The sequence below is a fragment of the Cyprinodon variegatus genome, unplaced genomic scaffold, assembly GCF_000732505.1.
Source record: "Cyprinodon variegatus isolate N-32 unplaced genomic scaffold, C_variegatus-1.0 Scaffold488, whole genome shotgun sequence".
Taxonomy (NCBI): Eukaryota; Metazoa; Chordata; class Actinopteri; order Cyprinodontiformes; family Cyprinodontidae; genus Cyprinodon; species Cyprinodon variegatus.
The window spans coordinates 539,515-553,728 of NW_015150941.1; the positions used below are offsets into that span (position 1 = coordinate 539,515).

General features: G+C 36.4%; 2 protein-coding genes across 8 annotated transcripts in view; both read left to right on the plus strand.

The window, feature by feature from the left end:
• LOC107094521 (calsenilin-like) overlaps positions 1–1,584 on the plus strand; it is a 56,860-nt gene extending 55,276 nt beyond the window's left edge. For all 6 annotated transcript variants that reach the window (XM_015390194.1, XM_015390195.1, XM_015390196.1 and 3 more), the window contains one exon: positions 183–1,584. In XM_015390194.1, the coding sequence (XP_015245680.1) occupies positions 183–230 (48 nt within the window). In that variant the 3' untranslated portion in view covers positions 231–1,584. The remainder of the gene's footprint in view (positions 1–182) is intronic.
• Positions 1,585–3,885: 2,301 nt separating this feature from the next.
• Positions 3,886–14,214, plus strand: part of LOC107094518 (solute carrier family 23 member 2-like) — a 43,223-nt gene continuing 32,894 nt past the window's right edge. For both annotated transcript variants that reach the window (XM_015390189.1, XM_015390190.1), the window contains exon 1: positions 3,886–4,163. The gene's annotated coding sequence lies outside the window, so the exon portion shown is untranslated. The remainder of the gene's footprint in view (positions 4,164–14,214) is intronic.

The window sequence follows — 14,214 nt, forward strand, 5'->3', positions numbered from 1 at the left end:
AAAAGCAAAAGAAAATAAAATCTGTAAGGGGGAAAATACTGTTTCCCGGCACTGCAGACTTGGCTGTATGTACTTCATAAAAATGTTTTTTTTTTGTTTTTTTTTCTTTTTTTGTTCCAATGGTATTTGTTTACATGTGTTTCTGACTTTTTTTTTTTTTTTTTTTTTTTTTATCTTCACAGGACGAGAACATCATGAACTCAATGCAGCTATTTGAAAACGTGATATAAAACAGAGCCGGATTCTCTCAGTAGTTTTTCCTCAGTTAGCACGTCTAATTACTCAGCCACCTCACCCATACCGCAGGCTCTGCACTAACACTTAGAACCACAACTGAATTACAACATAGGCATTGTAAAAACACAGGAAACACTTTTTTCTGCACTCCTTCAGCTGCATCAGGAAACTGTCCCTGGATATTAAAGGACTGCTGCAGAGACGTGATCAGCTCGCTGGGTGACACTTTCATCCACAACAGAAGAGTTCCTAGTGTTTCTGTCTTCAGAAAAAAGGATTACTACCTAAAATAAAGTAAAAAAATGAGACACGAACCGACACAAGTCTTAATGGAAGCAGCTTTACCATCAACGTACGCGCTCCTTTAGAGACAGAACCTTGGCTTGCTACTCAAGGTAGCGAGCCAAGTTTCAGGACAAAGACTTTTTTTTTTTTTTTTATCACACCAAACAATGAGAACTAATGCATGTTTGAAATATGTGACGTTGGATTAGCTTGCACTACAATTTTCTGATCATGTATAAAGGCCCTGTAGATACCCACACCTTACTCACCACTGGTGGAAACCAGTGTGTTTGTATATATGTATAGTTAATAGTTACATATCCTGCATTGAGTTGGTATCATCTGTGCTGTGCTGGATGATGAAGCAACACCAGAACCTGAACATTTGTTGAAGGCGTTCCTGTCTTATTTTGTTCCTCTTAATGTTTAGCAAATTGAATTATTTTAAATGTTTATATATTTCAGTGATATCAAAAATTATGTTAACAGTTTGGTAGGAAAAGGTGATTCCTAGAGTACTGTGGACAAATAACTGACTGTTTTTATGCTGAATTAAGTCTGTAGCATGATGGTTCGGTGTACACGAGCATGCTGACTCAGTCGCACAGTAAAATGTATGGCGTAGTTGGACCTTTGTGAAGTCACTCTATTAAAGATCCGCAAGTTTCGCCAATTTCACTGAGTTTCAAATTCTGTTTCTGTGAGAAAATGTTTCAATCAAACAAACATGGATGATGGTCTTTTAAGCAATACTTCAGTCAGGTGAGGGGGATCAACATGACTCACTTGGACCTGCAGTTCTTCTCTTTATGGTTTTTAACTCCTCAAACATTTTATTTTTGAGTTTTTATAAGTGAAATAGGTCTTACTTTGCACTCACAAAAGCTTTCCACCTTTTGTGCATACAATAAAAACTATAAACCTTTGTTATTCTTTCGTGACTTAATGACCAGTTTTAAGTTATGCATAATGGTGAAGAGGAAGGAAATCAAAATTGCTTTAAAACAATGTTTTTCACTTGAAACCCAAGGAATATGTTTGTATTCAACACCATGTTTTTTTTTTTTTTTGCACATTGAAAAAAGCTGTTTCCTGCAGTATTATTGCATTCAGTGGTATTTAGTTGTTTGTTTCCTTATATAAAATAATAAATAAAAAGAAAAGATAGGCTTTGTATTTTATTTGTTGAATTTAGGATGAAAGTATGTTGGTCTCTATAATTAATCTTGTTCCGTTTATGTACTCAATTTGTTTTTTATTAATTTAAATGAAACTTTATGTTATTTTTCAGTTGAATGTTGAAAATCAACATAGCAAAAATATATTCTTTGGAAATTATGTTGTACTGAAAGTTAGATATAAAAGTTACACAGATTAGTTTATATATTCTGCAGTCTACACACTGGATATGCCTTGATGTGATAAAAATCAGCAAAAATAAATGCAAATTATACATTTTAGTCAGTATAGAAGGAAATTCTAAAACAACACATAAACTTAAGGGCTTGGTTTTAATCTGCATAACTCTCCCACATTTGGATTTTTACCTTCAGCAAATTGCAAAGAAACCAGAATACCTTGTGAGCCATGTGCAAAGTCCTGTAAGAATGCTGGCTGGATACTCAAACTCTAATCTTTTGAATAAAAGCTTGTGTGATTTGGGACAATTCTTTGGTTAGAATAAATATCTGTGACCCAATATGTCCTCCTGAGATTAAATGAAATTAGCTGCTCAGGGGCCAACAATGTTCACAGTGTTGAGAAACTGAAAGAAGTCTGAAGTCAGTTCAGATTAAGAAGATTTAAGCAGACTAAAATCTATGGGTGTCCATATAAACTAGCCAGAGACCTTCCTGGAGAAATGTTTTTAAGTCAGACTAGATAAAGATCTATTTAGTCACAAAAGAAATCAAGCTGAGGCATTTAAACCTAAGAACGCTGTACCAACTACACGGCTGCCGCAACATCCTGCTCAGGGACTGCATCATACTATAGGGCTGCTGCCATGGGAACCAATGCACTGCAAGAGTTAATAAAATTAAGGGTTGGTGGATTCCCCCTAGATGCAACAACAAATGGATACCAACATAAAAACTTGTTCTGGAAAGGATAAAGCAAGCTGACATTGGTCTTCTGGACAGGTACTGACAAGCCTCACCTTTAAACTTTATGGATTTGCCTTAAAGGCAAAACCAGACAGTTTAAACAGACACCAACACTTCTGAAAAATGGGTTGCTATGCTACAAAAAATGTGTAAAAAATTTGCCAAGGTAAATAAGATGATATACCAATGGAATGAGTAGATATGATTAGTAGATATTATGCACTTGAACTAGGAGAATGTAGTTGTTTTTGTCTTGTTATAAATGTAATTGGCCTTATTCTATTGACAAAGAAACTCTCTCACCTGCTTAATTCAACAAAAATTGCAATTAAATGACTTACTTTGACTTTATTTTTTTTTTTCAGTATGGAACAATCAAGCTGGCTAATCACTCCAAAGTTATTGTGTTTTATCTTTAAGTGGGAGACATAAAATTGTAATATTAGTAGGGATGCATGTGCATTTGAACCTGGTTGTGTAGCTTTCACTCTGTATTGGTTCAAAAAATTCTCTAAAAAAGAAAAGCTAAAACCATCTTTAACAGCCCAAAATTACTTTATCTTTACCCATGATGGGTTTATAGAAATGTTTTTGAGGTTTTTTTTCTTTATTTCAAATAAAACTTTAAAAAATGTTATTTGCATGTTTATTAATTCATTGATGAACGTGTTTTTTGCTTGAACTTCGAAACACAAAAAAACGTGATTGATGTATTATTACTACTTTTTTGACACTTTATAATTCGAAAATTAATATGGTATTCATGCCTATGAAAAGTGCATGTAAAGCTCTAAATAAGAATTATCAATTATTATGCAACACAAAGTCAAATCGAAAGAGATGCAAAAAAAGAAAAAGAAAAAATGCATCTGCATTGATCTTGGTCCTGCCAATTTCGTTATGCCACCAATGTGTCAACCTAATGGAAGCAGTGCAGTGAAATAACCATTTGGGGGCAGTGTGGCTGAATACATAACATAAATTCACAGCATGATGCGGGCAACAGGACCCTCTGCCATTGGTGAGAGGTTCTAGCGTTTGCTCTTTTCAAACATCTACCCAACAGCAGAAAAAAAAAACTAGAAGGCTTATGCAAGAAAGGTTATTATTACAGAAAGCTTTACTAGGCTCAGTCTGACATCCTCACAGTAATAGAGGCTATGTAACAACCCCGCGCTTCTGATTGGCTAAGCCTCGACTCAGGGGCGGGGATAGATTGTGAGCATGCGTAGTGACGTCTATCTTCAACACCCGTGGCTTTATGAAAGCCGACATCGCTCTGGGGGCAATAGTCGCACATTCACAAGGTGTTTCAAAACGCCTCAGAGGCATTTTATATAAATAAACAAAGCCGAGGAGTCAAGGCTGCTCTCCGAGGACTCAGACTTACCTCGCCGGGGTTTTTTTTTTTGTGTGTTTGAGCTGCTGCTCCCTGGCTGATCGCCTCCCGCCTCTGCGAGCTACAACAACACAAGCCACGGGGACGTAACGCTAACCGAGAGGGAAGTGGGCTCCGTCTTCTCTATCATCGGTCAGGTGTGTACAAAAACGAGCCATTTTTAATCCTCTGTGACGGATTAACTTAACAGGTGGATTTCAGTTGGCACAATTTCAGTGAGAATCTTTTGTTTTGGTCGCAGTTAATCTGTTGAACCAGCGGTTAACTGTGACCAGCTGCCGTTTAAAGATGTTTAGGTCTCTCCTCCAGTTAATGAGGGGAACACTGAGTGCTTGCGTGACCGTGGATCTGCTGATGCTCCACTGTGACCGAGCAAATTTAGGCGCACATGTTCAACCCATTTAATTAAATACTTTCCATTAATATGGTACCAAAGCAATCTGGCGGTAGCTCAAATTAAATGAACGTATGGGAGTGAAATTAAGATGCTTTTAGTGAGTTTAGTTAAAACATGTATCTTAATATTTGATCCAAAGTGTCCATTTCGATCAAATACAAAAAAGTAAAGGGATTGGTAGAAGTCTGTCATTGTAATATGGATGCATTTCTGCAAAATCTCGTTCTGAAGAAGTGCAAGGTGACGGGGGAGAGGAACAACTCTTTTATTAACAGGTAACCTGCAGTAGAATCAGGCTGTGAATAACCCAACATCTGCCTCAACTGGGAGCTAAAGGTTAAGAAAAACAAAATGAACCCTGATTAAAAAGGGAATGACAGGCTCTATTTTGGTGACTTAACCCCTGTTTCTGTGTCGTAGACCTCAACAAATAATGTCATTCTATTATCATCTTATGGAAAATTCTGATTTGTGATTAAAGTAAAGTAAATTATGCTAAATTGACCTAATACTGGTTAGGGGTGCTTTAACTGCACTGCTGCAACTAGATGGTTATTGTTATTGTTGAATATATATATATATATATATATATATATATATATATATACCTTGAAAACCAAAGAAAGGGGTGCTCTGATATTTGAGCGCATGCTTAGTTTGCATGCTAATCCCATGTAAATTGGAACCAGGTTGTAGGTATATACTTTTAAAGCTTTGGTCGTGCATTTAATGTTTTAAACAGATGATCTGTTTGGTTTAAGGCACGGTATACTCATTTATATTTTTATTTTGGGTACTTCGCAAGTTTTAGGAAATTTATTTTCAGCACTTAAACTTAGTCATAACTTTTTTTTTTTAATAAAACAAAATTATATATATATATATATATATATATATATATATATATATATATATATATATATATAATTTTCGATCCAATATCTTTAAGAATTTGTGTAAAACTGAATGTTATAAAATTATGTATTTTAGCTTTCAGATTGCTCCACATCTATTCAGTATAATTTATCTGTTCTTTCAGTGCTTTTTCAAAATAAAGTCTCAGCTTATGGTAAGAATTATTGGAAAATAGATTTTGCTCTGTAAAGACCTTGAGAGCAATGGAAAACTACCAGCTATTCAGATGGCTGCCCCTGTTGTGGCTGATTTTCTAGTTAAAACCCACTAAACTACTACAAGAAATGAGGTTGACTGACCCTTGCCTAATCAGCTTAAGTGATCCTGAGTTAGCAGGGATAGTTTCCAAACGACTTAGTGTCCTGAAAAATGCACTAGAACGCACTACCTTTAATGTTGCTGCACAGACAACAACCAGTCAATATGCTTGCACCTCTTTTGGTGGACCAAGGATTAGCCAGTCAGGTGAATTATTATAGCCAGCATCCCAAGTCAGGTTAGTAGCAGCACAGAAGGTGTTTGGCTGAGAGATGCTAACAATTTGGCCTTCTGGTGTGAAACTCTAGTTAGTTACAGTTAGTTTTCACTATCGTACCTCTTTATCAAATGTGTATCCCCATCTCTGTTTTGAGCTGCTTTAAATAAATAAATTCAACTCAAACAGCTAATTGGCTTTAATAACCATTACTCTTCCAGTGAGGATTTTAGTATTCTAGAAGCTTGCTTCAGTCCGACAGCCTCTAAATAAAGTGAATGAGATCTGATATTGACTTCAGATTTCCTCCTTAAAAAAAATGGAGCTATCATTTGAACATTTTGACTTAAACTGTGATGCTACATTCAGAATGCACCTGCTGGATGCAGCAGAAGAAGCTAGTTTACATGCAAAGTCAATGGTTGAAGCGCATGAAGGCACAGCAAAATGTCCTGCAGCACATTTTGAGCTGCGGGAACAGCACGTATGATCAGCCGAAGCACCGCGTCATGAGCTCCTGACATCTGACTCGCTGGACGCGCTGCAAAAGCAGCAGTCGCAGCTGCTGGAGTTGGAAAAATTAAACTTTTGCTGCTCAATGCGCCACAGCAACCAATTGGAGAAGCTGATCTGGGAGACTGACGCGGCATCTGGCCCCTTTAATTTAAATCTAGTCTAATGAAGCTTACCCTCTTATTGCACCTTGAGATAATAAACAAACTATTAGATGCAGTTTTGTACCCAGAAATTGTTAAGATAACATATTTGCTCTTTAGCTTTTTTTTTCTCCTTTTCACAAGGACTCACATGTACCTCTGGAGGTACATTTCACCCAGAAACTGTGACTTATCCATGTGTTGTTTTATGAGACAAACAGTACTCAAGGCTTTAAGATACTGGACACTTTATTTTGACTCTAATTTTCAAAACATTTTCTTCAAAAGTTAGTCAAGATTCTTCAAGATTGATTTTTCCAAGTTATTTTTGTGATATAATTTTGATAAAGATCAGTAGCGCTTATAAGAAAATACCAAACTGGCTATTAGAAATGGCCTCAAAAGATTAGAAACCCATTAGGATTTATTTTCTTAAAGTTCTGTAGACCTGACCAGGCTGTTGTTTGCCTGTGTTTGGTCCCTGCATGTTTACATATGCATCAGTAATGAGCTTCCTGCTTTTGGCCTTTTATAATCAGGGTCATTAGGCAATGATAAGATGGAAGGCCACAGTAATGTTATACCATGGAAGCTGTACTGGATCCATGGCCAGCTGAAAATAACAATCCATTAAATGTTTTAGTTCCTGCAATGTATAAACACATGGCACAATGATGAAAATGTAAACTGTTTATAATTTCACATTTTTAAGATTTTTCTGTCTAAGAGTGTTATTTATTTTTATATTTGCACATGAAAAGATGTGCAGTCAGTCCCTTTACAATTAAGGAAAGCCTGTTTAGAAGCCTTGAAGTTTTAATTTTTAGTAGTAATTACTAGTAATTAAATGGTGGGTTTTAATGAGTAATTTTTGAATGATCAGGATATCGGTTTGTTGGCAAGTGTTACTATTTACTATTAATTTTGAAACTGATCCAAAAAAACAATCTCTGTGTTGTTGCAAAAGGACCGCAAAACAATAAAAGCAAATATACTTTCTAGATCTTATAATATGACTTAGAAAATGGTACCAAGCTTTGAACAGCTGGATGCTGGTGTCTCTCCCCAGAGGTCATGGGGCGACCGGCGTAGTACACCATGGACAAGGCAGCAATCTCTCAGACCACAACATAGAGACATTTAGGTCAAATAACCATGCACACACAGCCACACATACGGCAATTTAATGAGACCAATTAACCCCATTCTGTGCAGAAAGCCAGGTTCTTCTCATTGCAAGGCAGCAGTGCTAACAACTGCAGAAATGTGCAGCCCGATCACAAAATATGTATCTTAATTACCTCCTGGCAACTGTTCTCAAACAACAGGGTTTTTTTTCTCCTTGCAATGGAAAAAACTCAAAACGTATGATTAACTTTTGGAGCTTTGCAAAATAGTTTATTGTTAATATTTCAGGACCATGGATGACCACAACATACCCTCCACCCTGTTTTTATAGACCCTGAATTAGATGTTGTGTAAAATTCTGCAGCCACAGAAAACTCTTGTAATTGTGTCACATGGATCAGTCCCAGTGGTTTCTGGGACCACTACTTCTACATAATTTTGGTAAAAATGGCTGTTATGTCCTTATATAATCATAATTCAGATGTACCGTATCTTATATCCCTACTAAAAAGCAGCTTGGGCCAGCTATTAACAGTGACTTAACTTGATCATGTTCATCCTTAGGAATGGATGTTTTTTCTTTCCATTTTTTTCTGCCATTACAAATGGGAACAAACACATCTTACTGACTCTTTTTATTCTGGGGCGGTCCAACAGATTCCAGTTGTTTGCTTGCAGAATGATTTAAAGCACATCTTGTGGTTCAAAATACCTTGTGACATTATCAGTGTAAAACGCCATGGCACTGGACATTGACTGCTGAAATCTGTGGTCTGGCCATTAGGAATATGTTCAAGTTATGTTGTTGCCCTTGGTAGTGTCGCTTTAAAAACTCAGAAGTGTCGTGGTGTAGATCATCCTGACACACTGATGAATGAAAGTTCTGACCTGAGGACTCAGCACCCTCTACCCTCATGTCAGCAGGCTGAAGATACTATATGATGAGTGGGTGGGATCACATGCTGCTTTCATCATGCATTGGAGCCTGAGGAGTTGTGTTGCAGAAGGCGGTGCAGTTTCCATACCACACCCATATGCAGCTGGACAGGACGGCGCGCCTGTCAAATCCCACAGGATGTCAAAGAAATGGAGGCACAGGGGAGCCCTCTTGGTCATCGATGTAGTGTCTCAAGACAGGTCCATTTTTAGTGTTTGTTTATTTTAGATCCTCTCTGTAACCTCTCTGAGTCGGCACAGCTCGCATGCCAGATTAAGGTGACTGGGTAACAGAAATCTGGTTTTGGCTCAGTTTTCTGTTGGCAGCATGTGACTTGGATCATGCTGTGTCAGTGGGTCAGGGACCGCCTTCCCACTCTACTGTAAAGTTGTAAGCCTGCGCAGCTGTAGTATTACAGTGTTTTGGTCCCTGCAAAGTGGCAAAAGTCAACTTCTGTTGTTGTTTTGATTTCTGCTGTTTATAATATTTACCTAAAAAGCAAAGAATTTCCCACTCAGTGACTGTAAATTGTTGATCTTTTTTTTTTAGCTCTAGGTTGTGCTGAGCGATTAGACAATTTATGGAGGCTAATCATAGGCCATCAAAGGTGTAGGTGCTTTCTCCTCAGTAACTAGCTGATTTCTTTTTTTGTGTTCAAAATTGTCTTATTCTACCAGATAACCTGAAGCACACAGGTTTTACTTGTGTGAGATCTCATTTGCCAAGTTTGACTGCAACAAAGAGAAAAACAGAAATCGACAGCCAGTAAATTAAAAATAAAAAAAAAATTAAACTGAACTTAATTGATCTCACAATGGAGAGATTAATTCTCTCCATTCCCATGGATGGCAGCAGTGGGCTGCCACTGTGCGGTCGCCCAAGGAGCAATCGCGGGATAAGGCAATCCTGAACTCACATCCTCAGGATTCAACGCCCTAACCACCAGACCGCCGCTCCCCAACTGTTCACCGTATTACGAGTGTGTTTTTGAAAGACTGTCCAACCGATTTCAATGTTTCTTTATGACAGCGCACATGTGGCCCTTTGAAACAGGAAGACAAAATCTAAGCATTGAAAAGAGTTTCTTTGGATTTGAAAGAATCAGAGGGATTTCCCCTGAGCTCTTCATGGATTTAACGATGAGTGCCACCATTTATCCTTTTGTGCAGCTTCTAATGATTGAGCTGCACATGTCAGATTTTTTCCCCAGTGTGTTTTTATGACAGTCATGCATGTTTAAAGTCTGGAAATCCTCTCTTAACCTTTCCCACCCACGGTTCAGTAAGAAAATACAAAGAACCTGAAGAATGTAATATGTATGTTTGTCAGGGTGTGACTGAAAAAGCCTAAAGCTCATCATATAAATTAAGTAGACAGATCTTTACATGTCTTAACTGACTGCTGGAAAAATTGACACAAAAGCATGAATCATCAGTGGAACGCCTAGACAGTTTATCCCAAAGGAAAGCCAGTTTATGTGCTTGCATGTCATATATGCTCCACAGTTGATCAGTAAACTCCAGCGTTTCAAAAAATACTTCAAATTGTCGGCATCTCTTCAACTGTTTGTCTTGGATCGCTTTACCTTTGAGGCTTTTTTCAGGATTTGGTGAATGGAGGCACCGAAATCCACCTAATAAGAGACTAGATTTCAGATCTGCCCCTGATTTAGACAGATATATTTAAAGTCTAGTAATATATTCCATACCCTCATAAATGAAGGATTTGTAAACACTGCAAAGTCTGCAAATAGTGCAAAAATACTAGTAATCCCAAATCAAAGCTGAAAGGCAGTTGCACCCAATTATGAAACAATGTTATTCTGTGTGAATAAGATGGCAAAAAAACAAAACAATTTTATCTGAACAGGACCTGAAAACTGAAAATGGCATTAAACGAATGTATATTTGCAGATTTGTACTGTCATGCCAGATGGGGAAAAATATGCTTTTTAGTCTAGACTCCAGATCAAAAAGCATATTGTACTTGGATTGGACTGGAAACATTTCTGTTTCCAGTGGCTGTGTGAAAGATGAATACAATGAATGTCATATGACGATGTTGAAAATAAAAAACCTTTAAACTAACGAGTTCAAAGCCTTGGAACGGATAGATGTTATGCTATATTAGATCATTTCGCACATATAGATCTCAGCATGAAGAAGCTTTGCCAAAATCAAATCAACCCTACATGATTTTTACTAATAAACAGTCTGTTAGGGAAATTAAGTCGCATCGACTTCCGTCTTCATAACGAATGGGGAAAGGGGGGAAGTTACATATGCCATAAAGCAGTCTGCACATTTTTTTTTTTTTTTTTTTGTGTGTGTGTGTGTGTGTGTGTGTGTGTGGCAGGATTACTGTCCTCCTCACAGGTGCTAAGTGCCATTGAAAGCGGGCCATGACAGAGGTGTCATTTAACAAATCATTAATTGATGTATATAATTACAAAAATTATGAAAATATTTTACCAAGGTTCATTTAACTAACTTGAAGGCATTTTAACCTGGGATTGCAACATTAAACACTGTGTAATGCTCTTAGATGAATTTGAACCCTATGTTAATAACATAATAGATAATAACGAAGAGACTGATGCCTCCAGTAAAGTTTTTTTTTTTTTGTCAGAAATGTGTCCTTTTACACCACGACAAGCTGCAGCCGTCTTCAAGTAATCTTCTGTAAACAGTATCAGTGAGGAAATCAAATGAATATCGTATCTCACTTAATTTTTTTTTTTTAAGGTCATTTGATGCTACAAAAAGAACTGGAGCACACAACTGGCCTACTTCATATCCAAGTTTCATCAAAATTTAACCAGCAGCCTGAGAGATGATGAATGGAGCTCTAGCAGCTACTTAAGAGGGTTACTCCTTGACTCGCTCTGGAAACTGGTCATGTGAGCTGCTTTTGCTGCATCCTGCCCAAAAATAGGTTTTATGTTAAACACTTTGCATCTGAAATAATGTAACAAGTTCAAAGATAAGTATAAGCATTAAATAATGAAATCCCATTTAAAAAATACTAAAATCCTTAAGCAGCAGCCAAAAGGCTAACATACAAACTGGTTTATTTATGTTTGAGCCCAAAGTCCATTTGTTTTTTACATTATTTACGGTACATGAGGAGGAAAATACATGAAATTGGGTATTTAAAAAACTTATGATAAAGCAGACCATTTCTGCTTCCATTTATGTGAAATATAAAAACCAATACTTATAATTATATATTTTTTTGTATCCTGTTATTCTTTCGCTTATTTTTATTCTTTGGGTTTTTAGTTTACCTTTTGGGTTTGGCTCTAAATCACTTTTTAGGCTTCACCCAATGCTTTTTCTGCCATGATTGATCTTTTTTAAGGAACCTCACCCACTTACAGCCTTTATATCACTTGTTAACAGAGTGCATTTTATCTTATCCTAAACAGCCTTATGAGTTTTATCGGTCCCTTGTTACGGCACCAAATTTCATTGTTTTGGTTTTTCGTAACAACTCTAGACACACCTGTTAACATAACGCTAAAGAACTATAGACCAATTCTTAAGTCGTATTTATTTGGTGACTCACAAGTTTTTTTTTCTTTGTTTTTTTTTTTCTTCCATATACAAACATTATGAAGTCTAGTTAACCAACTGTTGACTCGGTACAGAAATAGAATAAAGACAATAGTGTTCACACAGACTGCTTTAACAGTATCAATCTGCAAAAAAACTTTTACAAGGTTCTTAGTTATATATGCATTTTAATGTTTGTTCAGTTTTATCTGCATAACTTAGGTTGTGAATAGAGAAACTTGAGCTATTAAAACACAGTTTTTGCCTGCAATGACTTAATGTTATTCCACTGCAGGTTTATCAGTTAAATAATGATCAAGTTTAATATTCTGTAGTTGGATCCTAATTACAATATTTCTTTTTATTTTAGGTTAATTCAATGGATTATGTAAAGCTTTTTAACATTCATTGATTATTATTATTATTTTTTTTTTCAGCAATCCTCAGGCATGTGGCGACTGTTGACGTAGCCTCCATGCAGATTATTGATGTTTTCAGTATTTAGGTGTTTGTCACATGGCGATCACTAGGTCACATGATGCGTCCCCTGTGCTGGTAGAGTTAGATAAAAGCTTCGAACCATGATTATGTCCTGTAGGAGTAATTACTGAGTAATTACTGATAACTGGTGTGACAGCATGTGATGCACGATGAATGGATTTCAGCTTTTGCTCTTTATTGGGACTCATATTTAAATAGGTTGGTTATATCTAATGTCATTGCCATCTTAAACAGCATTTATTTGGAAGATTTTGTTCAGACTAAATCAGTTAGACATGACATTTTTTTTATATAGATCCCTGAAAAAAAAAAATATATATATATATATAATATATATCAAAAATATATTGAATTTATTATATATAAACATAAAAAGAACAATCATTGGCTTCTTTTGATGTTTATAACAGTGGTAATGTTCAAAGCTTTTAGATGATTCCTTGCTCAAATCAGTGATAAGTGAATAAGTATCTGGTATTAATTTTATTAAGCTTTTTATTAAGCTGTCTTGAACTTTAACTATGGCATTGATCTGATTTCTTCATGGTTGCAGTGGGATCTGGTCTACTTCCTAGAAAGGTTATATTTAATAGATGTTTACTAATCTTCTATGTCTTGAGGGCAAAAATCAGCTTAGTTTATCTCATATCATGAGTTATGGCTTTTTGATTGTAAATGACAAATATCTGCCAGTGTAGACCTTTAGCACAAATCAAATTATTTATTTTTAGACATCAGAGGCTGTTTAGTATAGTAGAGCCCTAACCCAGTTTTACAGCTTTGTGTGCCAGAACACATGCTGCTTTTAGCTTGTTAAAGTGTCGTAACGTTGTAGAGTTGCAGCATTTTATGTCATGACCCACTTTTTTTCTGTTTTCTAACTTTATTTGTTGAAAAAACATGACTTTCTCCATAACATAGGTGAGGTATTTTCTTATACTGTTGTAGGATGGAAAGAATTAAGGCCTCTCTACTGTTACTTCACAAACAGGTGAAAGCGGTTGCCTAACTGAGCGAACAAGAGTCTGATCGCATGTTGGATCCTACCAACCTAAAGCAACAGTCAATACCTTTAATTTAGATCCCTACTGGGCTTAATGGAAAAGAACACAGGGGGTTGTAGGGAGGGAGATGGTAACAGTATCTGTCTGGGAAACAATGTGAGAAATGACTTTATTTTATCTGCTGCTAGAAGCATCCAGTGTTGGCCGAGGTGTTGCTGTTAGAACAACATTGAAATATGAACTATATTTGTTCCCATTGGTTTAAATAAAACTGTGACTGGTATCTAATTGTCTCTGTAAAGTGCCTTGAGATAACATGCCGGGAATTGGCGCTGTATGAATAAACTGAATTGGAGTGCATATCTCTTTTTGAGTGGATTTTCTTTATTTTCTATATGGCTGCACCAAACTGCAATTTGAATGTTTGCTGCAGTATTAAGTATTCAAGGCTGCTTCATTTGCCATTCATTGAAACTGCATGCCAATAAGACATTTGGCCAGTTGTAACTGGGTAAATTACATATAATCTCATGTCATTCCATACCTATTTTTACCCAGATTTGGTCTTTTTTTTTTTTTTTTTTTTTGTCCATTGCTCAATCCAAATTAAAACGTTTTTTT